The sequence below is a fragment of the Aspergillus oryzae genome, chromosome 1 (genome assembly GCF_000184455.2).
Source record: "Aspergillus oryzae RIB40 DNA, chromosome 1".
NCBI lineage: Eukaryota > Fungi > Ascomycota > Eurotiomycetes > Eurotiales > Aspergillaceae > Aspergillus > Aspergillus oryzae.
This window is the reverse complement of record NC_036435.1, coordinates 6,342,982-6,368,383: the sequence shown is the minus strand read 5'-3', so window position 1 is coordinate 6,368,383 and position 25,402 is coordinate 6,342,982. Positions and strand designations below refer to the sequence as shown.

The 25,402-nt window shown below is 50.9% G+C and overlaps 11 protein-coding genes across 11 annotated transcripts; 6 read left to right on the top strand and 5 right to left on the bottom strand.

The window, feature by feature from the left end:
* Positions 1-154: 154 nt before the first annotated feature.
* AO090005000021 (uncharacterized protein) lies at positions 155-1,960 on the top strand (the record flags this gene model as incomplete). The annotated part of the gene is given in 5 exon segments (XM_023234303.1): positions 155-242; positions 294-617; positions 691-727; positions 785-1,208; positions 1,214-1,960. Coding segments are annotated over 5 exon segments (1,620 nt in total).
* Positions 1,961-2,570: 610 nt separating this feature from the next.
* On the top strand, positions 2,571-4,070 carry AO090005000022 (FAD-binding oxidoreductase; the record flags this gene model as incomplete). Its single annotated transcript, XM_001817096.1, has 1 exon — positions 2,571-4,070. One exon carries the CDS (start codon positions 2,571-2,573, stop codon positions 4,068-4,070), a length of 1,500 nt encoding a protein of 499 aa, XP_001817148.1.
* Positions 4,071-4,559: 489 nt separating this feature from the next.
* Positions 4,560-5,447, top strand: AO090005000023 (uncharacterized protein; the record flags this gene model as incomplete). The annotated part of the gene is made up of 1 exon (XM_001817097.3): positions 4,560-5,447. One exon carries the CDS (start codon positions 4,560-4,562, stop codon positions 5,445-5,447), a length of 888 nt encoding a protein of 295 aa, XP_001817149.1.
* Positions 5,448-5,820: 373 nt separating this feature from the next.
* AO090005000024 (putative salicylate hydroxylase) lies at positions 5,821-7,369 on the bottom strand (the record flags this gene model as incomplete). The annotated part of the gene is made up of 6 exons (XM_001817098.1): positions 5,821-6,149; positions 6,205-6,314; positions 6,365-6,443; positions 6,502-6,566; positions 6,629-7,221; positions 7,289-7,369. 6 exons carry the CDS (start codon positions 7,367-7,369, stop codon positions 5,821-5,823), a joined length of 1,257 nt encoding a protein of 418 aa, XP_001817150.1.
* Positions 7,370-7,630: 261 nt separating this feature from the next.
* Positions 7,631-8,278, bottom strand: AO090005000025 (2EXR domain-containing protein; the record flags this gene model as incomplete). Its single annotated transcript, XM_023234301.1, has 1 exon — positions 7,631-8,278. One exon carries the CDS (start codon positions 8,276-8,278, stop codon positions 7,631-7,633), a length of 648 nt encoding a protein of 215 aa, XP_023088780.1.
* A 1,332-nt stretch (positions 8,279-9,610) lies between these two features.
* On the top strand, positions 9,611-10,666 carry AO090005000026 (uncharacterized protein; the record flags this gene model as incomplete). The annotated part of the gene is made up of 1 exon (XM_001817100.3): positions 9,611-10,666. The coding sequence occupies one exon, from the start codon at positions 9,611-9,613 to the stop codon at positions 10,664-10,666; it is 1,056 nt and encodes a 351-aa protein (XP_001817152.1).
* A 4,619-nt stretch (positions 10,667-15,285) lies between these two features.
* AO090005000029 (cutinase family protein) lies at positions 15,286-16,080 on the top strand (the record flags this gene model as incomplete). The annotated part of the gene is made up of 4 exons (XM_001817101.3): positions 15,286-15,361; positions 15,414-15,499; positions 15,548-15,762; positions 15,816-16,080. 4 exons carry the CDS (start codon positions 15,286-15,288, stop codon positions 16,078-16,080), a joined length of 642 nt encoding a protein of 213 aa, XP_001817153.1.
* A 1,204-nt stretch (positions 16,081-17,284) lies between these two features.
* Positions 17,285-18,598, bottom strand: AO090005000031 (uncharacterized protein; the record flags this gene model as incomplete). Its single annotated transcript, XM_001817102.3, has 1 exon — positions 17,285-18,598. One exon carries the CDS (start codon positions 18,596-18,598, stop codon positions 17,285-17,287), a length of 1,314 nt encoding a protein of 437 aa, XP_001817154.1.
* Positions 18,599-20,327: 1,729 nt separating this feature from the next.
* Positions 20,328-21,193, bottom strand: AO090005000032 (uncharacterized protein; the record flags this gene model as incomplete). Its single annotated transcript, XM_023234300.1, has 2 exons — positions 20,328-20,750; positions 20,807-21,193. 2 exons carry the CDS (start codon positions 21,191-21,193, stop codon positions 20,328-20,330), a joined length of 810 nt encoding a protein of 269 aa, XP_023088781.1.
* A 259-nt stretch (positions 21,194-21,452) lies between these two features.
* AO090005000033 (uncharacterized protein) lies at positions 21,453-21,942 on the bottom strand (the record flags this gene model as incomplete). The annotated part of the gene is made up of 2 exons (XM_003189059.2): positions 21,453-21,755; positions 21,808-21,942. 2 exons carry the CDS (start codon positions 21,940-21,942, stop codon positions 21,453-21,455), a joined length of 438 nt encoding a protein of 145 aa, XP_003189107.2.
* A 1,865-nt stretch (positions 21,943-23,807) lies between these two features.
* On the top strand, positions 23,808-25,299 carry AO090005000034 (uncharacterized protein; the record flags this gene model as incomplete). Its single annotated transcript, XM_001817105.1, has 2 exons — positions 23,808-24,439; positions 24,489-25,299. The coding sequence occupies 2 exons, from the start codon at positions 23,808-23,810 to the stop codon at positions 25,297-25,299; spliced, it is 1,443 nt and encodes a 480-aa protein (XP_001817157.1).
* Between the last annotated feature and the right edge of the window lie 103 nt (positions 25,300-25,402).

The window sequence follows — 25,402 nt, the reverse complement described above, 5'->3', positions numbered from 1 at the left end:
CCCAAAGCGGGAGCAGAGTATTTAATCTCCAGGTTTCTATCTACAATCCTCCTAAGAACCGGACTCATCGCTGATATGCAACCGATTGCTGGGTTGTTAACTTGTATTCTTTCGACCTCCCCCTGCCCAGTGCGACAACCAACGTACATACACGATGGAAGCGGATCTTGACTTGAAGATGAAGGAGGACCCACAGCTGGCCGAGACGAATGTCCAAGACGGCCAAATCGATAGTGGGGAAGGTCTTCAACGACGACTCGAAAACTGACATGTTCAACTGATCGCCATTGGAGGCTCCATCGGAACGGCCCTGTTCGTCACTATCGGCAATGGCCTCGCGGCGGGTGGCCCAGCCAGTCTGCTCATTGCCTACGTTCTGTATTGTGGAGTACTCGCGTGTATCAACAATTGTCTCTCGGAAATGATAGTCCTGCATCCTGTGTCGGGTGGCTTCATCCGTCTCGCTGGCAAGTGGGTGGATGACGCCCTCGGTTTCATGGTCGGGTGGAATTTCTTCCTCTACGAATCTCTCATGATCCCCTTCGAGATAACCGCCATCAACCTGATCCTAAGCTATTGGAGAGACGATATTCCGGTCGCCGCCGTCTGTGCGGCGTGTATAGTTCTTTTTGCGTATGACCCCAGAGCGACTACCCTCTTCCTGCCCGGCCTTTCCACACTCCCCCAAAGCGACTTTTGTAACATATTCTGCCAAACATACTCCCCTGTGTGATGTTTATTGGGTTACTGGCCCCACTGAGAACCCAAGCTGAACATTCAATAGTGCTATCAATGCTCTCGCCGTCGCGGCGTACGGGGAGGCCGAGTTCTGGCTCTCCTCCGGGAAGGTCTTACTGATCTTCTTGCTATTTTTCTTTACCTTCGTTACCATGGTTGGTGGTAACCCGGCTCACGATGCGTACGGTTTTCGTTATTGGAGCGATCCAGGTCCCTTTGCCGAGCATCGAACTGCCGGTAGTCTAGGTCGTTTTGAGGGCTTCCTGGCTGCCGTTTGGTCCGCTGCTTTCTGCATTGTTGGGCCCGAGTATATAGCAATGGCCGCTGCCGAGGCCAAACGCCCTCGGATCTTTGTGAAGGCGGCCTTTAAAACCATCTATTGGCGGTTTGGTTTATTCTTTGCTCTCGGTGCCCTGTGTGTCGGTATCGTGCTTCCGTGGAACGACCGACTCTGCAAGCCATTCTTGCTGGTGAGAGCAGTGAGAAAGGAGGTGGCGCTTCTCCCTATGTCATCGCCATGTCGAATTTAAAAGTCCGCATCTTGCCCGACCTCGTCAATGCCCTACTTATCACGTCGGTATTCTCTGCGGGCAATACCCTCACATACTGCGCCACTCGTTCCCTCTACGGTATGGCCCTCGACGGCCGAGCACCTAAAGTCTTGAGCAAGACGAAGAACGGTGTCCCTATTTACGCTTTCCTCATCGTCATCTGCTTTCCATTCCTGTCTTTCCTGCAGCTATCCGACAACTCGTCACAAGTGTTAACATGGTTAGTCAACTTGGTTACGGCCGGTGCCCTCATTGACTATCTAGTCATATGTATCACGTACATCCAGTTCCACCGAGCATGCAAAGCACAAGGCATTGACCGAAAGACCTTCCCGTACTACGGCTACTTTCAGCCGTACTGCTCCTACATCGGTGCGGTATGTATGGTCCTGGTCTTGCTCTTCTACGGGTATACCGCGTTCGCGCCGTGGAGTGTGGAGGTTTTCTTCCAGAATTATACCATGCAGCTTATCGCCCCCATTCTGTATTTCGGTTGGAAGCTCGCTCACCGGACGAGAATACTCAAACCAAGGGATATCGACTTAGTATGGGATCGACCCATTGTGGACTCGTACGAAGCGACGTTCACCAGTCCCGCCCCAGGGTTCTGGACGGAAATGATTCAAATGTTTGGGTTTAAGCGGCAGCAGGCAGAGCAAGTTGATGCTTGAGAGCTGCGCTTACTGAGCTGGGGTTCCTAGTGTGACTACGGGATGGGTCTGGAGTGTTTATCCTGTATGAAATCGGCCCTCTTGTTTACCTAGAATAGAATGTTATATTTCATTGAACTATAAAGACACAGTATTCGAAACTTAAGATTGATAGTTCTTTCAGCTGAACTTATTTCGAAATTGTCGCCATGCAGAGACCATCTGAGCAGTTAACAAGATCATCGAGCATGGTATCTTGAGCCTGAGAGGCATAACCCTAAGGAGCGATACTTCAGTATGTCCAGTATATACTTAAAGATGATCGGCCTGGTATGGCTACAATGGGAAGGCGGTCATGGCTAAACAAGATCGACATATCTCATAAGCATTCAACTTCAAGCAATTAAGCGTCCTTGCCATCACTAGAATCAGTATCTTGACTCCTAGTCACTGACTGTAAATACACCGACTCGTTCACCAGTGATGTCTCCATGTCCTCCCTTCCGGGTGGGCCCGAACGCTCTCCGCTTTTCCCCGACCCACCAGCTCCAGCTGCTGGCGGGAAAATGCGACCGTCCAACAACTTCCAGAAAAAAAGTGCGACCACTACCAGCAGCACAATTCTTCCGCCATGGGGCTGGCACGCCATAAGACGGCGGTCTCGCGGATCGCGAACAGTATCCGGGGCTTCTACGAACGCAAGGAACCCTTCCGAATCAACCACGGCTCGACCAACAGCACGCGACCGATCCGCCGAGACCGCGAAGTCGACATTGGCGACCTCCGCAATGTGTTACACGTTGATCCTACCACGCGAAGGGCGCTCGTCGAGCCCAATGTCCCGATGGACCGACTGGTGGAAGCCATCATGAAATACGGACTGGTACCGCCGGTCGTGATGGAATTCCCAGGGATCACCGCAGGCGGCGGCTTTGCGGGCACGGCCGGAGAAAGTTCCAGCTTCAAATACGGGTTCTTTGACAAGACGATCCATTCAGTGGAGATGGTCCTGGCGGATGGCAGTGTGGTAAAGGCGTCGGAGAGTGAAAATGCGGATCTCTTTCACGGCGCCGCCGGTGCGGTAGGCAGTTTAGGCGTCACGACCCTGATCGAGCTGCAGTTGATCGAGGCAAAGAAGTTCGTCAAGGCCACATACCATCCACAGCGGAGTATCAGGGACTCGGTCCATTCGGTACACGAACATACGTTGAACGACCGGAATGATTATGTCGATGGGATCGTCTACGGGCCGGAACACGGAGTAGTGGTCGCGGGTGAGATGACCGACGAGTTGCCCTCGGCGGCCCAGGTGCAGACGTTCAGTCATGCCTGGGACCCGTGGTACTATCTCCATGTGCAGGAGAAGACGCGAGCGACGCAGGGCCCCGTCTCAGATTACATTCCACTAGCCGAGTATCTTTTCCGCTACGATCGGGCCGGCTTCTGGGTGGGACGGTCGGCCTTCCAGTACTTCCATTTCCCCTTCAATCGACTCACGCGCTGGTGGCTGGATGACTTCTTACATACTCGGATGCTGTACAAGGCGCTGCATGCCAGCGGGGAGTCGAGTCGGTATATGATTCAGGATCTGGCGCTGCCATACTCCACGGCCGAGTCCTTTATCGATTACACGAGCGAGAAGTTGGGCATTTGGCCCTTGTGGCTCTGTCCGCTGAAGCAAAGCCCCGCGCCGACATTCCATCCGCATGAGACCACGGTGAAGAGTGAAGGCTTCACGCCTGGCCAGATGCTGAACATTGGTGTATGGGGATTCGGACCCAAGGATCCGGACACATTTGTCGCCGCGAATCGGGACCTGGAGCGGCGATTACGGGAGTTGGGCGGCATGAAGTGGTTCTATGCCCACACATACTATAGCCAGGAGGAGTTTTGGAAGATCTACGATCGCGACTGGTACGATGGCTTGCGACGGAAGTACAACGCGGAAACCCTGCCCAGTGTGTATGATAAGGTGCGCATCGACGTCGAGGCCGATCGGAAGGAGCGCAGCGAGTCGTGGAGTCGCAAACTGCGCGACATTTGGCCCCTGGGTGGGCTTTGGGGAATTCGCAAGGCAATTCAGAGCAAGGACTATTTCATCCACCGAAACTCGGAGTGGAAATGGAAATAAATCATGTATTATATGTAATATAGACCAGCGATCCACCATGTATTAATTCGATAGACCCGTTTGATAGACGGAGACAAAAGCCTGGCGAATACCCATATCGCATTTACCTGCACGTCTTCCCCTTGGCAAGGCCGTGTGGACATAGATATAGAAGGATATCTGTGACCTTGATTGTGCTATAGAATCCATCCTCGCACCTGTTGGTTTGTAAGTGTCGGTGTTGCTTCCCTGTTTTTTCGATCTTATGCTGACCACCATTCCTAGAAAGTGATATCCAAGGAAATCTGACGCGGGCCAGTGGGTCTACAGTCCTGTTCCATACCAATAACATGCACTATTTCTATACCAATTTTGGACCCCACGTATTCTCTACGCTTATAAATTCCAACGTGGAAAGGTAGACGATGCTCCGTGCCGTGCCAGTCTTGAGACTGTCCTCCCCCAACCGATTTCTTTCCTCTTGCTTTCCACAAACTGCTTTCACCCAACATGGCCCTCGAAAAGGACGTGGTGGTCGTTACTGGCTGTGGAGGCATGGGCATTGCCATTGCACGCCGCGTGGGCAGCGGCTCCCTTATCATCCTGGCCGACTACTCACAAACTATGCTGGAGAGGGCGGTCCACGCCCTTCGCGAAGAAGGCCACAGCGTGGAAGGTGTTCAGACAGACGTGGCTGACATCAGCGCGGTCAAGAAGCTCGCGTTACACGCCGCTGGGCTTGGCTCGATAAGGGTGGTCGTCCATACAGCTGGCGTGGCCATGAATCAAGCTCCTCCCAGCCGAATCTATCACGTTAACCTACTTGGTACGGCGAATCTGATCGAGGCCTTCTACCCCTTAGCGACAGCCGGTACTTCTCTAGTCGCCATATCCAGCGCAGCCGGGCACCGCATTCAGGGCTCCCTCTCCCCGGGTTTCGAACGACACCTTGCGACTGCCCCATTGCAAACTTTGCTGCAGCATCCCGACTTCCCTGCAGGAGCTTTTGACTCCGTGGCTGAGAGTACAGACCAGCGTTCCCGCACGAGTGCCTACGCGGTCTCAAAGCGAGCAAATATCCTGCGCGTCCAGGCGTCTGCGCCCTTGTGGGCAAGCAAAGGTGCCAGGATCAATTCGGTTAGTCCTGGGGTGGTGTTATCCAACATGATGAAAGAGGAGCTGCAGGGGCCTGCGGCGTCTATGCTTCGGGAGTCTATTGACCGAACGCCTGCTGGGAGGATGGGAACGACGGCCGACATTGCGAATGCGGTAGCATTCCTGTGTTCCAGCGATGCGGTGTTTGTCACGGGAAGCGATCTATTGGTTGATGGAGGATTGACGGGGTTAAATCTTTGGGGTAATGGGGGTTTGGACTCGTCTCCTAAGTCTAACATATAGTAGTAGCTAGATGCCCAGCCCGCAGTAGTCATTTATGTTCTATTATACCAGCCTACGCAAGCCTATGCCTGTAGGAAATCGTCTCTCCTACCTACTGGAAAATGTGTTCAATAGTCAGCACTGACGTGGAGGAAAATTGCAGGATTTACTATGAGCCAGTGCACAACAGGCTAGATTGTGTTCAGGTCTAGAGTGGTTGATGATGAATCAGAAGTCAACACCAGAGAGAAGCCCGTTGAAGAAGAAGAGAAAGACGAATGAAGGATAATATAGACCGCCAACTGGGCTACTACTGATGGGTCTATGAACCGTTGAGGTTCGTGTAGCTGGCTGCTTTCACATCCAGCGCATCGGAGACGCAACCTCTTTGATTCTAGCTCTTCACCAAGAAGGCCTCGAGATGCTGCCGACTATCCTGGAGCACGTCATAACGGAAGTTATGCTCCATGAACTCGGATGGCGAGGTAGGCACATCGACACCTTCTGGCATATATTTCTGTGCGTGTTCCCGGATCTTCCACGCTTCGTCCTGTCCAACATTTGATGTGACTTGTATCGCCGACGCGCGCTTGATGCGGACCCGTTCAAATACTGCTAGACGGTCGCGGATCTCATCTGCTGTGGGTTCAGTGGGCAACTGGGTGAAGATCACACTCAATGCACCTGCATCCTCGATAGCCTGGGCACCACCTTGGCCTTGGTCTAAAACACCGGGTTAGAGATGATTTTTCCCCCATCCTAGCTCAACAGAACATACGAGGCAACATAGGATGGGCTGCGTCCCCAATAAGAACTAGACGGTCACGGCTCCAAGTTGGCACGGGCTCTCGGTACAGGAGTGGCCACCGCTTGATATTTGTCGCCTTCCTGTACACAAAGTTAGAATTGGAAATAAAAAAGCGGCCATCCAACAGTACCTAATGATGCTTAGAATGCTAGGATGGAAGTCATGGTATTGCGCCAGAACATCATCAACATTGGCGGACCGATCCCAGGCTATGACATTGGTCGTCAGCCACAATGGACAGAAAATGCAAGCACGGAAGAGACTGACATTCTTGTTCGTGACCGTTAGTATGCTGATCTGGGTGTATTCCCACAAAGTTTTGCACCGTGTTACTGCGCAATACCATCAGTCAATGCATGAGATGGTGCCAAACAGCAAGCCAGGGCAGTCTTACTTAGCACATGGATACCAAACCAACCGCCTCACACCCTCCGCAGCCATAATCCTCATAAGACCATCACCAAAGTGTGGCTCTAGACTAGGATCGTCTGGCAACTCCTCGGTTGAGAGCAGGAAGCGAAACACTGCTGAGCCGGTGGCAACTGGCCGTGTTGCGCGGCCATTAACATGATGGATCGCGGATGTATGTACTCCGTCCGCTGCGACAATGAGATCCGCTCCATGGACAGACCCGTCGGCCAGCGTTACATATCCCTCAGAAGCGTCGTATCCAACGACCTTTGAGTTCAAGACGATATCTGCTGGTATTCCAGGTCCCTCTTGAGCTGTAGCGAGACGTTGTAACTCCGAATGCAGGTCGACTCGATGGGCCAGCAGCCACGGTGCACCATAAACCTCATCACACTTTGAGCAGTCTACCTCCGCCAATGGTTTGAGCGAGCTTCCAGCTGCTACGATAGACTGCCGTGCGGTCACCACGCGGGCTAGTTCAACATTAAATCCCCAGTGTGAGAGAACCCGAGCGGCATTTGGACAGATGTTGATAGCTGCCCCGATTTCGTGGAGGAACGAAGACCGTTCAAATATCTGCCAGCCCAATGACCGGTTGTGAGCCTGTCTTCTAAATGATTGACATGAACAGCTTTCCTCTTACCTTGACGCGGTGACCAGCACGACGCAGCCCAATCGCAGTCGCGAGGCCACCGATACCACCTCCAACAATAATCACCTTCATTGTTATCAATCGAGTATAGCCGATACAGAGCTTTAATCCAAGCGTGAGAATCAACAGATAGACCAGACGTTGTACGCAGGAGGTATATCATTTCCGGCATCCGGTCCCCACATTCCAGAGAAACACTGGCACTCGAGCCCCGTGCGTCCGTATTCCGCATCGAGCAGGGATGATCCACCATCTTCCAATGGATGTGGTCAGATTGTTTCGTTACCCTTCGCTTGGACTGTCGCTTTCGGCTCTCCCGGGAAACATATGGCCTCAATTGATCTCCAGATCATCCGCTGTCACAACGATATCCCCCATCGCTGCTCCTTCATGCGATATGACTTTGACGCGCGGCATCGCCCACCCCGGGCTTGTCCGGGCACCCTCAACGAAGGCAGCCTTCAGCAACCAAACAATCTCACTGTCTTCCACGGGTAACTGATCATATACTCCATATGGAGACAAGGCGCCTGGCAACACTACCAGCACAATTTCCTTCAATTGCTCCATGCCACACAAGCTATCCATCCAATAGGAGCCAAAGGAACCATAGTCGTGAACGTCGATCATCAGCCGTTGGAGGGCCGCTTTCTCCACCGAGCTGAGGTATGCTAACACTGCCTCGTGCAGATGCACAACATCCTGGTCTGGGCTTAAATAGATGCAGCTATGAGGCTTGTGTTTCGTCCGAAAGTAAGGGGCATACAACCGCAGCGCCACATGACGGGCCTCCGTATTCACTTGTAGCTGAGGTGGATTGGGGTAGTCAGCACGAAAGCAGCGAGCATATCGCCGCGACGTGGGAAGGATACCCCGGTCGCACGAGATACGAATCACTCGAGCATGGGTGAGGGAGAGGTGCCAGATGTAGTGTCGAATTTCAGGCGGCAATAACGGAAAAAGGTGAAATGTAGTGGACATAAGGTGGTGATGTCGGAGATCTGCTGATCCTTCCGATGGATTTGGAACTGCGACAGAAGCATCAGCATCTCAACTGCTAAGTTGACAGCCTGTCCTGTCAGGCCGTCAGGCCGTGTCTCGTGTCATGTGACACCCATGCATCAATATTAATCTCTCTTATATCGCCTCTGGAGCTTGAGCCCTAACAGCCTACTATTAGTGCCAACCTTCATCCAAGCACTACGACAACAAAACCCCTTCATCCACTTCTTTCCTTTGTTCCTCTTCGATTTCCCTATCGCTCGTCACATGCTAACTGTTTAATCCCGGTTAATTCCTACTTCTACTCGACTATGCCTAAGAGTAACTTGAGGGAAGGATGTCCTGCTCGACCATGGATTTGCAGGCTGCGACACTGGGCTAATACCACTACGGAGTATGCTCCGTCCTCGTATTTCATAAATAAAATGTTAGTCGCGGTTGTCGCTGATATGCTAACGAAATTCCGGCCGAGAAATCGCTCGTGATATGTCAATGAGGATCTCGACTATCCTGAACCGGTCCTGGAAATGAAATTCGAAGTCGTTAGTGATCAGTTAGATTTTCTACTGTCTACACTCTTCTATAGTACCGGCCAAGCAAACATTTTCAGTGTTCCTCTCAACGGCTGTATGTTGCGAATGGCGAGCCTCGGTTAAGGGCTTACTCGAAATCTTGAACGACATTTCCTTGACTTGGCCTTTTTGCTTGTTTCCTGCCCAGAGTTGCTTGGTACAAGCAAAGACAAAGAACAGGCGAATCGAAAACCAACTTAGAACGGTGGGTGGAGAAACTGAAACAACTTTGGGGACCCTGGGGAAATGTCCATATCGCCTGGACTTCGATTCGAACAGACCGTCCGGATACTACCCGAAAGATCCACTCTGCTCCCATAGTGGACCAGAGCATGGACATGCATCATCAGACGACTCCACTCAGATGGCATGCAATTTCGGGACGAGTATGCTATCGATCAATTAGGACCGTAGTAGTATGAACTTTAGCTGCCTCTAGCAGCCTGCCCAATATGGCCCCGTCATCAAATAATATTGACGGCGGTACACGCCGGTTCAGACACTCTCACCGTACCACTCTCGCTTATGAATAGCTTGCCACCATGTGGTGACTAAAGCGTAGTAATTTCGGCTTCCATGGTCCCTGCCAGTGGTTCAGATGCCTCGCCATGGGAGTCATTTGCTCGCAAGGTATCCCACCAAGATGCCCTAATTCGTCCTATAAAACCCGGCCTCCCGGCGCGATTCGAGCCAGAAAAAGCACGTTGGAATTTTCCTCACACGCTCAATCCCTTTCACGATGTCATTCGATCCCAACAACGTCGATCTCGACACCGCAGACCCGGCAGAGATCATCTGTTACCTCAATGCCTCGGAGAACGACTATGATGGGCGCTTAGGCGCGCGTATATCCGCGATCTTTGTGATTCTCATTGTCTCAACCGCTGTTACATTCTTCCCAGTACTAGCCAAGCGTGCTCCCCGGCTTCACATCCCACTATACGTCTACCTCTTCGCACGGTACTTCGGCGCAGGCGTCATCGTGGCGACGGCCTTTATCCATCTCTTGGATCCCGCATATGATGAAATAGGACCGGCATCTTGCGTTGGTATGACCGGCCACTGGGCGGACTATTCGTGGTGCCCGGCCATCGTCCTTGCCTCTCTCGTCGGAATATTCCTTCTCGACTTTGGCGCGGAGCGATATGTTGAGGTCAAGTACGGAATCTGTCGAGAGGACCCGGAGCCGATCATGACCAGCGCGACGGACAACAGCTTGCGTACTACCGCAGTGGCTAACCAAGCTCCTGTTGAGAAGGAAGCCCAGCTTGAATCTCAATCTGTCAATGACTCGCTGTCAGAGAGGTCATTCAAGCAGCAGATCGCCGCCTTCCTGATCCTTGAGTTCGGCGTCATCTTCCACTCGGTCATTATCGGCTTGAACCTCGGTGTTACAGGTGAAGAATTTTCCACTCTCTACCCGGTCCTGGTCTTCCACCAGTCCTTTGAGGGATTGGGTATTGGTGCCCGCATGTCAGCGATTCCCTTCCGCAAAGGCAGCTGGCTACCCTGGATTCTGTGCACGCTTTACGGTTTGACCACTCCAATTTCCATCGCGATCGGACTCGGGGTCCGAACAACCTACAACTCAGGCTCGTATACCGCGAATGTTGTCTCGGGGGTTTTGGACGCCATCTCCGCTGGTATCCTTATCTACACCGGGTTGGTCGAATTGCTGGCTCGCGATTTCCTCTTCGATCCCCATCGTACGCAGGACAACAAGCGACTGACATTCATGGTAATTTCTATGCTTTGGGGAGTTGGTATAATGGCACTTCTTGGCAAGTGGGCCTAAATAATGTTTCGCATGGTGGCATAGTGGCGCAGGAAATCGGTTCTGCGTTGTCCAGATTCCCAGTCTTCTTCTCTCCAATGTGTGGGTGTGCAATCATTTTGCATTTCCCACCGGTTATCCTGTTCAGAGTCCGCGTGTCTGATTTAATAATCTTGTTTTGTCTGTACTTTCCATGACGTGGTGGGTGAGCAACCCTACGCCTAGTCCATGGGAAGGAATGCTTTGTACAGCTAGCTACATAAACACAATCATTATCTATCATTTGTCAAACTACATCATACGTAAGACTCTTCATTCAGCATTTACATCTAAATTCCGAGATTCGTTGACAGAAGAAACTATGAATTGTCAAGGATGAAAACGAGGCAAGGGGCACATTCACATAACCCAGTGTAATGAAGGCCTTGAGTAGCCAATATCCATTCACAAAGAGAAAGAAAGAAAACGAAGACAAAAATAGTCCTGTTGGCACCGATCAGACAAGAAAATGAAAGCAGAAAACAGCCAAGGAGATTCAATGTGGAAGGTTTGCTGGACCTTCATAAAGGAAGGTATGGACAAGCTAATCCGAGCAGGCATCCAAGGTGTGGGTACATTATCGTCACACTTCGCATGAAGTCCGCGACCCAGCAGGATTGTAGAAGACACGAGGGGAGGCTTCACCGTGGTGTCACTCGTTAGGTGGTCATATGCATAAGCTACCACGAGACAGATATGCGCCAAATGCCACGCTCACTGTTACAGCTGACCGAAATTGCCTACTCTACGTTGGAAATATGTAATAGCCTTGCATATTCTTAGTTCTAGCAGCTTGGGGGCTACGCAGAACACCACCAATCACTTATTTCTTGCTCAGAGACGCCGTAGCTTCATACACTTGGCACAGAGGGTGATGCATGCGCATACGCCGGGCTCACTAGATCACACTACGCGTGCAGACTCGGTACTTCACACGAGCTACAGGCAATCATACTCAATGTTCATCTAGGCTTCCGTCCTGCAGTGGGACCCAGCTTGCATTAGTTGCAAACTTGCTTCCACGGGTGGCGGGAAGTCTTTGTCCGTGGGCGACCTGAGAACAGACTACGTATAATAACACTGACTAGACCATGTTTTAAGCTTGGCTACATGAAATTAACCGACTCGTAGCGAACCGGATGCCTCCTTAGGGAAGATTACCGACGCTGCCGCAGTCAATCATGCCTTGCCTACACCAATACCAATATTCGGGTGGGTCGAAGAATTATCAGTGTCTTACCACAGGGGTCATCACTCTAGTTATGTATTTGTCATTTCTATCAACAATACGGAGTACAGGTACTGATCAGGCAAGAGCGTGAGCAGGTCCTACTCTTTTCCTATTGAGTGGAGGATTCCAAAGTCCTGTTGCTTTGACCTGCTGGTGGGGGCAGATAAACGACGACGACGACCTATCCCATTGGGCCTTATTCCTCTTACCAGCTGAATCGTTAGATGCGCGATTTTAGCAGTTCCCTGCGTGGGTGATTAGTATTCTGCTGTGGGTGCTGCTAACGTCTGCGAATCGGGCAATCCGTATGATTACAGGAAAGGATTTTTCTTTTTTGCGTTTCGCTTCCTTTAGTGCGTTTCCCTGTAAGTAATGGACTAGCTCGCAGAAAAGAAAATTATTGCATTAGAAGGCACACACAGGGTAGCAGAATGTAGGAAATAGGGGTTCTCATGACCCACGCAAGTGCTCCCAAGGTGCTCAAATTCCCAAGGTCCTCATCTGTATTTGCGTATAAGAATGCCATCTGAAGGACGTGGTCAAGTCAGTTGGATCCTTTCCTTTGGTTTTGGCTTCTGTATTTGCTTCATCTAGGCTTGGATGCAAGGTGGGATCCCAATATCAGCGATGCCGGTCCTCATTCCTCGCGGACAATGGGAGGCGCACTACTCACGTATGCTACCTACACGGAGTGGGGCAACCATGGTGCCTTGAAACCTACCTACGTCGGCTGGAAATATCAGGCTATACCATCCCTGTCACAGTCTACCTGATCCAACTCCACAGCATGTCATTGTATGATCAAAGCACTGACAACGAGGCTTGGAGACTTGCCTCTTCCCCCACGCCGCCATGAAAGCCTAGTGCCTCCGTCGGCCGATGCGCTATCCCGATGCACAATGCCTTTTCTGCGGTTCTAGCGGGTAAAGCCATTAATCTCACTTTGCACAGGCCTCTAGATCAGGACAACCAAAGGTATAAATAGGACGTTTCTGCCGTCGACAGTTCAGTTTCTTCCATCATCGCAATCACATATCGCACACAAGCATCAAAGCCTTCAATCCATATTACAAAGCCACTTCGAGAAACCTCTCCAAACTTTCCAACTCCAACACAATGTCTCCCTGCTCTTGCAACTGCTGCAGCGGTAACTGCGCTAGCTGCTCCTGCTCCTCCTGCAGCGTAAGTAGCCATATCCTCCCACCTTTCACACTTACATTACAGCCAGACTTACTCGTTTCTACAGCATTAAGGAACGACACTCAATGTGCTACAGAGCACCTGTCCTATTCCCGGCTCGACTTCTTCCCTGCCTCTGATTTCCGGTTCGATCTCGCGGTTGCCAAGATTTGTTCGAATGAGTACTGGGTATGATGGGATGAACAAGTTAACGGGATGGACCAACGCCGAGAAATCCACGAGCATGTATGATTCTGTCGCTTTTTGTATCGCCTCATTTTAGCCAAGATATGTCATAGGCAATATAAAGTTGCATGCCGTGTTGAACTTCTCCGTATATGCAAATCTCCCTCATGATACATGCTTTCAGATTCGATGCTGAAGCATGTGTGCGTAGGATCATTGTCTAATAACTGCCGTTGCTTACTGGCTCTTCCACTATCATTTGTACAGTGTCACAGTTCGATCCGGATCCTGTTCGTTCATTCCCCACACTCGCCATCGTAGTCCTACACTATCATATAACCTCATCTTCCGAACGTAACTAATAAGCTATGCCTGTAGATATCCACCCCACGAAGTACTACTACGTGGGTTGAATGCTTGCAGCTTTCCAAGCACATCTCTTCTAATTACGAGCCCCAGATCATAGATGATCTTCTGCAGCGCGCGCACCCTTCAACAGTACCAACCCGACAGATCCAAGATACAACGACCGGATATCTTCCACCTGCTCGAGCTACGAGGCTCTATATTTGTACGAAGTCACAGAGCGGTAGGAATCTACCATGTCAAGTCTACAGTCAACAAAGCCAGGGTGCTGGTTTACGCCTCCACTGTGGCTCGGGCAGAACCCAGCAACGCCAATACTCTGCTGTGAGGTCAAGAAACAAAAGAGGAATGAGACTGGCCCGGAACAAGGATGGTCCGTAATTCGACGCCTAAGGCATTTGTTGCCGCCTTGCAGCCTGAGGCTGAATCATCTCCATAGCATGCTTGGCATCAGTGAGCTCGCATTAGGAACGAAGTCTCAACAATAAGACCAGGGATTTTTACCTACATAACAAGGTGAGTGTCTGCTTCTAGGAGGTCCCTTGAGTATCACCTGAAATTATAACATCACTAGACAACTTGCATACTAACTTCAAGCTACTATGGTGTGGATATATTTATATCCTGTCTGTCTTCTTTTATTCCGCTCACCACTATTATAAAATCTTCTTTCTCAGACCCTGGAATATTACACAGACAAGAGGGCTTAGTAGACTCCTTGCTATTGCCCCGCAATCCATAAGGCAAGATGAGCCACAGGGTCCAATATGCGCTAGTGTCTGCAAGTCCTTGACGGACTGCTACCCCGCTATATGTCCAAGCCTCGGATTCTGGGCTGCAGCAGCCATGTAAAAGCGTACACTACAATATGTGTTATCTTCTCATAGCACTTGTTGTTAACAGCAGAGGGGGTTCTGACATGAACATGGAATTTTGAACTTCCCAATAACCAGGGACGCGTTCTCATGGACGCTCATTATCTGAGTCCTCATCCGCAGATTGAATGTGGTATCGGTCTTGGCTGAGGAGGCCTTCTTCTCTTGGAATGCATGCCGATGCTGGTGAAGATACGAGACCCCGCTTTCTAATCGGAAACTCCAGAAGCTCACTATCCTCATTGAAGTACGGACCACCATCCGATGTTGCAGTCTGGACAAGCGTGCCGTGAGTGTAGTGTGCTAGTTCTTCATAGGAAGCCAAATTAATTTAGATTGATAGATCCACCGGGAACCCCAGATCTCCACCTATGGATGCTGATCAGGTTGATTAAGAGACCCAACCCAAGAAACTTTAACGCGCCTTCCTCGGTACTTTGTTTCTGATCATGGATATCATAGGTCAAAAGTCGACCATACAAGTCTCGGCAGCTGGGAGAGAATCATTTGTCTCACTGGCATTCCGAGTTGCAGTTGCAGTTGACCTATCCAAATCACTGATTCCCGCGCACGGTGTCTGCCAGGAAAGCTAGGCACTATATGTGTATCAAACAGGACAATATACCGAGGCATACGTGCTGGATGCTGTGAGCAATGCAATTACTATAAAGATGGCTGCTTTGCCCCAGGAAGAATGACTATACAGACTGCATCGCACTCGAATTGCACACACACAGCCCGCTTTCTAAAACACTTTCCTCATTATGCATCTCCGCAACATAGTCATTGCACTGGCTGCGACTGCAGTGGCAAGCCCGGTGGACCTCCAGGACCGCCAATGTATGTTAGAGAAGGAACCCCTCCGTCGCACGCATGCTAACAATCCGATCAGTGACTGGTGGGGATGAGCTGCGGGATGGCCCTTGCAAGCCCATTACGTTTATCTTTGCCCGGGCTTCCACGGAGCCAGGCCTTCTGGTGAGTTCAAGTCCCCTATGCTTTACGTGAAAATACTCATAAACCCAGGGCATTTCAACGGGCCCTGCGGTCTGCAATCGGTTGAAGTTGGCTAGATCAGGCGATGTTGCCTGCCAGGGTGTCGGACCCAGATATACGGCGGATCTCCCATCAAATGCTCTGCCAGAGGGAACATCCCAAGCTGCCATTGCAGAGGCACAAGGACTGTTTGAACAAGCTGTTTCCAAGTGCCCCGATACGCAGATCGTTGCCGGGGGTTACAGGTTCGTCTAGGTTATCCGAAATGTTGTTTCATTCACACTAATGGTATCTCTAGCCAAGGAACAGCTGTCATGAATGGGGCTATTAAGCGCCTTTCCGCAGATGTGCAGGACAAGATCAAAGGCGTTGTACTGTTCGGGTACACACGCAACGCTCAAGAGAGAGGCCAGATTGCCAACTTTCCCAAAGATAAAGTCAAGGTCTATTGCGCCGTGGGAGATCTTGTCTGCCTGGGAACACTGATTGTGGCACCGCCGCACTTCTCATACCTTTCTGATACTGGTGATGCCAGCGATTTCCTTCTATCCCAGCTGGGATAAATTTTCGGGACTCATCCGGTCTGCTGCCTTGCGTCGGATGCTCTCCTCTCTCTCTGTGTCTGTTCGTTTTCTCACAGATGTCTCTCCCATTTGATGGAGGTCAGTTACCCGATGGGGTACTCGTACATTCGTCCGTCATGAATGCTTTTCATTCAAGATAAATACTTTACAGAGTTGAATGTTACTGAACGTTTCGTTTAAATCTCCACAATCCTCCTTGAAACACGAGATATCCCCAATTAAACCGTGTATTGCCGTCGGTTCTTGGCGGCAAGTAGTAGACATGTCGCCACGATCTTCTGTGGTGTAGACAAAGGACGACTGGAACAATATACCCTTCATTTGTGCGACACAAGACGTGACATCAGATCAACCCCTGATGATCCCATGCCCGAATCTGTAGGGACTGGTCAGCTACTTGATAACAGTGACCTCTGTGCGTAAATGACATGGGCTAGCCAGGGATGGGTGTCCAGTTCAGTCGAAGCCCAAAGTATCACAATCGGTTTAGACGTTACCAAGACCGACTTAGTACTGTAAGCCACACGCTAGACTGTGTAGCGTCCTTGCTGATAAAAGACCATGTAAATACTATGGTCCTTGCGCTAGACAGCATGTGTCCGGTAGCTAAGGCAGGTTACAGGAAGCTACTAGAGAGTCCGAGCGAAGTGCAGTTGAATATATGCAATTATGTCTGTATTTATTCTGTTCATATGCAAATAATATTATGTACTTCACGCGATCGGGTATATCCAGTCCTGGAGATCGACTTGATCTCCCTCTATATCTTCCTCCCCCTAACAAATACATGGCGATGTATGATCATACAATCCGAAGCGAGAGATGAGGGAATGCGACCACGCATTGGCGTTGAGCTGGTGATCATATCCGTTTCCCAAGCGGATATGATGTGATATTCGTGGGTCGTCGTTTGGTTGTGGCTCCTCCTGCTCTTTGGAGTATGTTCGATTAAACGTATATGCAAAGATATGCTCGCGCATCATGACCGGCACGATAGCAGGGCATGGTTCAGCAATTTCACTCCGGAGATGATGTGGAGGTTGCAAACGTGTCGTCGATATTTATGATCACGTCGCAACCAACTCCATAGAGCGGTGTCATGTCTGTACCCACTGGGAGAGTCATAGCATGCAGGTTGCCGAGAATAGAAATGTTGAATTGGAATCTCGTCTGGTCAGGTCTCTTATGCAGCTGGTTTCGGCCAACCGGGGATGTCTGCAAACCAACGCGATCGGTAAATCTCATCCCCCAGGTTGATCTGTTGTCGGACACCATCGACGACCAGGTTCGTGTGGTTTCCTCTAAGCAATCGCCATAGAGACTGCACGTAGACGAAGCTTCCATCCGGCGCCATGCTGAAACCCTTCAGGTCTGATTCGGGTAGCTCCAGGTACTCTCCTGCTCGGTTAAAGCCTTTGCGATCGTTGGTGGTCACCTCGAACCCTCTCATATACGTATCAATCACGCCTTTGCTATCGAGGAAGAATTCACGGGTGTTCAGGTCAAAGGCGTGCAACCCTCGATCTTGCGACATCAAGAATTTTCGATCGTTGGGAATGGGGACGAGATCATGTGGCCCACACCACCATGGGTATCCGGGACCCCATTCCGTCTCCTGATCCCATGCCTCCGGGAGTCGGTACATGAATTCGTCGGTATCTTCTAGCTCGCCGGTAGTTGCATTGTAGGGATAACCCTGGATGGTTCCGTACGCCGGTATAGGGTCAGACCCATCGGCTGCAGCGTCCGTACCAGCGGCCCACAGCATCTGCTCTTGTTCGTCCCAAATCATACCGTGTATGGCACGCAAGCCCGTGATATTCTGCAAGATCAGCGGCTCGTCTACCAGGGGGTTATCGACGCTAGAGTTGTAGACGAGGATGCCGTCCCATGCGTTGGAACCCGTAGTACCGACTGCTACTCGATCTCCCGGCAACGGCTCGAGGGTATGAGCATTCCAGAGAAACTCATTTTGCCGGCAGACAGCGAATGTGATCAGTTTGTCTGTCTCCGGGTTGTCAGGGGTATGGTTGATCATTAGCACGAGGTCGCTGTAGATCGCAGCGATGGCAGTTCCGTTCTTAATCCACTTGACTTCTGTAGCATCGTTCGCGTCGCTATACAGGCAGTGCCTGATATACGGCGGAAGCTCCTGGGTAACGTCGTCTCGACCCCAACTCCATTTTATATTCCCGGCTCGGTCGTGGACCTTGAGCAACGGTGGGATTCCATAGACGCCGGTGATGATGTCGTCCCAGAATTCATCGGTAGCCTCCGCTGGCGGTGGACTCGTGGGTGATGGTGTGATACTGGGTTCAGTCGTCGGTGTTTGGATGATAGGTGGACCAGTGTCGAACGCCTCAGTTGTGCTGGGTGGAGGAGCCACGACCTGTTGATTCCCCGGCCTCAACCTCGCCTGAGGCTGAATCGGCTGGATGGACAGGTCGGACACCTGGTTGGCGACATACAGGAACCAAGTGAAGATGTTACTCACCATGGTCTGGATCGTTCATAATTTCCCCTACGAAGGGGCCCGGCAGGGCCTGGGGGAAAGGGGGGGGGGTGCAGTCAATAAATATGGACCACTCCCCATCCAGCCAAGAAATGGACAAACGAGTACGCCTGCATTACTGAATTCCGATGAGTAAGATATGCGCTCTGCCTATCAAATTATGATCTCCATATGCACGCGACCATGGGGACATCTGATCCCTCTACAAACTGATAGTGACCAATAATTGAGCCAATAGCTGGTGGCTTTTGCCAAGTGGAGCACGGTGGCACAACTTCAGCCACACAATAATGCCAATTTTCTTTTCCTTTTTGACTTTTCCCTGTTCCTAATAATAATTATAGCCTGTTTCTGAACTTTCTGTGGCCTGTGTGTGACCGCTGTCCGAGAAACTTGGCCTTTTCACTGATAAGGACGGATTTCCCTCCTCCCTTCTCGGTAAAATTCACATCCCTCGCCATAGCGAGCCAAGGACACTGAAGGCCTAATATGGAGTCTTGCACCGTTATAGGCAACGATATTCATCCGGTTCCCCAGTCAATATCTGCCGTTCCCGCCAGAGTGGAGCCCAAGCGTCGTCATGCCCTACAACCGAAACGCCCAGTGCAGCCAATAACCATGATGTACCCCCGAGCCAGGAAGCCAACTTTCATGATTCAAAACCTCCGAAAAGCTAGGATCCAGAAATGGTGGTGGCGTCCAATAGCCAGTCAGGTCTTTTCGTGGCGTAGGGCTGATACTTGTCTTCATGGCGTCTGCCGCGAAAGGGATGCGCGTACGTAGAGATAACGATCAGCGGTCACCTCCTGAGTGAGGAGATATTAAGCCGCGGTTCTCCCCCCTGGAGTTCACTGCTACCCTGGAGGGATGTTATTCTGCACCGTTGTATTTGCACATTCCAAGGAGGAAGAAATCCGACGCATCCGGCGAGCTGTGCCTGCCAAGCCCTCGGTCATAACCACCAGAATTGGTTCGGTATTGAGGCGTTCCAAGCGGTTTTAGCTGGCTTGGCAACTCTCAACCATTCCAACCGGGGCGAGACTGCAAGTGGGCTCCGCTTTTTGCCGAAAGCCAGGCGCCCGGTGTGGCTTCTGGGAGTTCTCAAAGCCTGACTCCGTATCCGTGCAGAGTAGACGACTCGTCAGTCATGTTCCACCCAGCGTAAGCATAATTCAGGAGAAGTCCTCCATAATGGCGTGGAATCTCTTAGTAGAATTAGGGTAATGATCGTGTGAGCAACCAGGGGGGTCTGTTGATCTGATAACTCCCATACCCTCCACATTCAAATTCTGACATGCTTCCACCTCGATAAAGCATGTGATTATGCGTATGGGGAAGTGTTCAGTATTTAGTATTTACTCCATCCGGAGCAAATGAGATCCACCTGGAGTGTTGGTTACGGAGTTGTTGGATGCGAGTGTGCACCACCACTCCAGGTCGTATCCGCGTGGAAGACACCCTATCGAGGTTGTAATTTAGCGTGTTCCGGCTTGGCCAGTGGGTACTGTAGTATGATGACCTAATCCGTCCGTTTTTGAACAACATTTTTGTTTTGTCATTGTGTTTTTATGCTGCCTTTTATGCAAAACGCCAGAGGTATCCAGTGTGATCCTACGCTCTAGATTACACGAAATTGCCTGACACATTGAAACATATACATATCTTGAGCTCGTAAAGGATGTCCCCGACAGACAGCCGCAATCTCTACCAGAGATCACGTTGAGTTCGAGTTGTCAGCGCACGACCAAGCGGCTGACCCACCGGATGCATTGTAGGTATCAATCACGCTCACAATGCATCCATACGTACCAGCAACCGTAAGGAAGGTTCCAATAACGACCACAAAGACACTCCAGCAGACCATCAACATCCACCGGAGTGACCTTTCTTGTTTACCTTTGCTCCAATTGTCATACAGCCACATGCAACCCATGGGCTGGAACGACATGAGAGTTCCTAGTAAGGCACCGATAAGCGAGACGAGGCTATTGAAGACAGGGATCGCGCTGGCAATGATATAGGCAATTAGGGTGATGCCAAAGGTACAGCCGAGCCATGTTACCCAGTGGGTCAGCGTGTTGGCCGTCAGATGCCTAGAACCTCGTAGGATGCGGATGAAGATATATTTTGCCGGGATCTACGGAGCCGTTAGTGCATGCAGTGTACAGGGATTCTCTATGCAAAGGGCATTACGTGGGTGACCAGGGTAGTGGTGACTAGCAACCCCGGCAAGGCAAAGCCATAGGATATCTTCTTCATAGTCGGCCCGGCAGAACCAAGAGCTGGAGAAGCCACATACGACCCGCAGTAATAGTAGACTACGCAGCCGATCGTAGTGTAAACCGCGGTTACTCCCGCCTGACAGATGAGCAGGGCGCGAGTATAATGACGAGGATCGCGCATCTCCGACACGATATTAAAGAACCCGGGCGTGCCCGAGTATGCAAAGACTAGGGATGAGACCGCCGTGATCCCCTCGCTGAAGCTTGGGTTATTGGCAATCTTGAAGTCGGACACCCACACACCATCTTTCGGTGCAGAAGCGGGCCGTTCCTCAATACCAACGGCGATGGTCACCATCAGGACTGATCAGGTCAGACAAGAACCACGGAATTCGAAGGGAAGAGAATGCTTACTGGCGGTCAGGATGCACACAAGCCCAACCCACGCCAGCCAAGTGATATGGCCGAGGGTCCGAATGCTGGAAAACATGAATCCGAGGATAGCAGCCACTGCCACAAAGACAGCAGTGCATACCCCATGCGTGGAGACAGCGTTCAGACCGATGGAGAGACCGAGCATCCCAGAGCCAGACACAAAAATCCAATCTAACACACTATCAGCGAGTGGCTTCCACTATACGTGGGCGGCTAGTTATACACAGGCAGAAGGCGGCCCCCAGAAATTCACGGCCAACACGACCAAAGATGAGCGCACCAACGTCGTCGATGCTATAGACGGAACGATGACGAAGTTTGAAAACACCGATCATGTAATCCGACCAGGTCGTGATCACGGCAATAGCAATGAGGCAGATGATGCCTGGGACAATCCCTAGCGTGTCAAAGGCGGTTGGAATGGAAAGGACCCCAAGGCCGATCTGGGACTTCATCATGAGCGCCACTGTTCCTATCCATCCTACCTACCAGCGAGTCAGTCTGTGTACGAGATGATACCCTCCGCAAGGTGCGTACATTACGATAGTTGGGACCATTCTCCGTGACTTCACCAAACACATCATCGGTCACATAGGTGGGCATATCCCGAACTTCCCCGGTCTGGGAAGGGACTGGAGCCAGCTCGTTAGGGTCTTCTTTGGTTTTCGACATCATGGGGAATACGTGCGAACCAGCGCCAAATGGAGGTCAGAGTCCCAATGCCGAAGTGGGACGCTGGTGCCTTTTTAAACCAGTGTATCATCCTCGTTAGCCTCGTTTAGCGTAGGGATCCGTCGTTCTCATCGCTTCGTTTGAGCAAGCGGAGCGGGCCTGTGCCTGATAGCGTCGGCCGGGCTAACATGGCACAGCCACCTATAGAAGATGAAGCCTCAATGCTGTGCCTAACATAATAGAAACCCTTATCGTCATATCGATGTTTCCCCGCAAACTCCATACCCACATTGTGGGCAAGATCGACCATCGGGTACGCAGCCGATGATCAATGTCTCAGATAATTCGGCGGTTGACTGGGGCTCGGGAACGCATCCGTGGTCCACCTTTTCATGATAATCGCCAAAAGACTGCGGGGGAAACGTCACAGTGGTGGAGCTCGTTATCATCAGAGACAGGAAGACCTCGAATGACGTCTCTGAATGCTGAATCCCTCCCATCCGGCCATTCCGTCCTTCTGATCTACACTTCATTGGGCTTTTGGGGCATATTTTGGGGGCATTGTGTGGTAATGTGGTTATCCTCATATATACAGGAAGTTAGCAATGGGGACTAGCGAGCCATTAAGCTCTTATGGTTTTAATCAGCATTCACGCTTCTTTCAACCTCAGTCGGGTAGGCATCCGTAGGCCCAGCAGCGGAAGGTCCGGATTTCTTTACCAGACGCGGTAGCAAAATGATGGTGGCCAAGAAACTATGGAACTTTTCCTTAACCCAATGGATCAGAAAATATTTGACACTTACACTTCGAGATAATCTTACTATTGGTCCTGGTTAAACGCAATCAGGTTTGCTGTTATCATATGAAATACAGCAATTATATGTCCATACATGACGGAAAGCTATGCCGGTGTCAGCTGGTCTACATCGGAAGAATTTAGATGATAAGAATTCATGAGAGTCAATACTACGGGGTCCCAATATGGCAGTGAAACCCATGCTTATCGCGGCCCACTAAAGAGTGTTCAATATAAAGGGTTGATGGTTGTGGATACCGTTGGAGAAAGGGTAGTGGATGCTGTCGTCGATGCAATGGTAATCGGCCTGAAAGCAGCCCCAAATACTAGACGCTGCATCTCTCGTTGGAGAATAGGAACTGTGTATAGAATCATGTTTAAGGCGTATAATCCCTAGTTGCCTGATACTGTTTGAGGGCGTGACTACGTCGAAGGCATGAATCATCCATGAAGGTTGCACATATATTCTTCCGATAACTAGGAGACTTAATGTCTGTCGTCTGTAGATGTTACATCGATCGGTATCTTTGTAACAGCATTCCGATGAGGGTTCCCGGGCGTAGTTCCGTCTTCTATCGCATTTCTACTCCACAAAGTGGTACACAGAGAAGGAAAAGACCAAGAGAATGATCACCTGATAGGTTTGGGGGCTGCATGTCTCGTGTGCAATTGGCTCTATAGATTGCAATTCGATGAGATATGCCAGATTCCAGCTACCAGCAAGCTCGGGGTCTGAGACCGGTAGGAGAGACGCATCTACGGGAGAGCTTCCCATCGGACCGGCGAATGCCCAGTCATGTTGCACTCATTTGCGGGCCAGAACCGTGGTTTGGCTTCTTTATCAATGACCCCGCGGGGTCGCCAGCTTGTCCAGATCTCTACCCCGGGAGGCCAACCGAGAGAGTATCATGAGACCATGGCTCTATAGGCTAGTGGATGATAAGCAAGGGTGCCGTGTATATATATAGATGTAGCTTGACTATCAGAAGGGATACAATCATCACTATAAGATCTTGCTGGATACTCTCTCTCTGGCTTGGTCCGCATATACCACGAACATACCAAGCAATGGTTCTTATACATTCCAGCAAGGCAGCGCCACTCGCAACCCTAGGAACCTTCACATCACGATGTGGTGTAGGCACCCCGCTCAATAATGTTAGCAAATGCCGACTAAGAGTGCGCTCCGTGTCGACCTCGGTGTTGGCTGAAACCAAGGGTGCCCCCAATGTCACCCTTCCTCCTCTATCAGCGCTGCCGACCAGCATGTTACTCAGATCCCTGCTGGTGGCTGCTATCACCTCGAAACCATACCTCCTCAAACCGTCTCTTTCGATCTTATCTCGACTGTCTAAATCAGGCAATAGCCTTTTGTTGAGCGTCGACCGCAATATTATCCTCCACACCATCCTCAAATGGACCTTTTACAAGCAATTCTGCGCCGGCGAAAATGGCAGAGAGACACAAGCCACTGTGCAGATGTTCAAGGATCTCGGCTTCCGGGGCACACTCCTCACATACGCAAAAGAAACGGTTTTCGATCATTCCACCAAGAGCCAACAAGGCCTTGGTGTCACCACGGACCAGGGAAAGGGACAAGATGGCAACGGGAAGAGATATTGTGAGCATATCGAGGCTTGGCGCGAGGGCACGGTAAAGACAGTCGACCTGCTCGGTGAAGATGATTATTTGGCCATGAAGTAGGTACCTCATTACAACCTTGTGCTCAACGTATTGCTGACTCTTCAGGTTAACTGGCGCTGGACCCGCCGCGACGGAAGCTTTCGCTGCCGGCGAACTGCCTCCTGTACAGATGATCGAAGCATTGGAAGAAATCTGCCAAAAGTGCAAGGATAAAGGCGCTCGTATTCTGATTGATGCAGAATCTCAACATTTCCAGAAAGGAATTGCCCGCGTGACAATTGATCTGATGCGCAAGTACAACCGGGATGGATACGCACTCGTTTACAACACCTACCAGGCTTATCTGAAGAGCACCCCGACTACTCTGGCCACTCATCTCGCTGCTGCTGGCGAGGAAGGATTCACTCTTGGACTCAAGCTGGTACGCGGCGCGTACATGGCCACCGACGATCGATCTTTGATTCACGACACGAAACAGAACACCGACGACGCATATAACTCTATTGCCCAGGGTGCACTGCGACAGGAGCTGGGAGAGTTCGGAGCCACTAACGGCCGCGCTTTCCCCTCCGTGAACCTCTTCCTCGCGAGCCACAACAAGGAAAGCGTGATGGCTGCTCACCATCTCCACCAGCAGCGTCTGGCAGCCAAGTTGCCCACCGTACCTGTTGGCTTCGCGCAGCTGCACGGCATGTCGGACGATGTCAGCTTTAGTCTCCTACAATTGAAGGGACCCGATGGGTCTCCCCAAGTCTACAAATGCTCCACGTGGGGTGGAATGGGGGAGTGTCTGGCATATCTCCTCCGGCGCGCGATTGAGAACCGTGATGCTGTGTCGAGAACGCAGGATGAATATCGGGCATTGAAGGGGGAGGTCGGCAGAAGATTGAAATCTCTTGTTACGTTTTCAACATAGCCTATTTTTTAGAAATACATTTTACGATTATCATGACTTAAATTCAGTTCACTTCACTGGCCATACTCCGTATTCCGTATATTGTCGCGTATCCTGCCCTGGT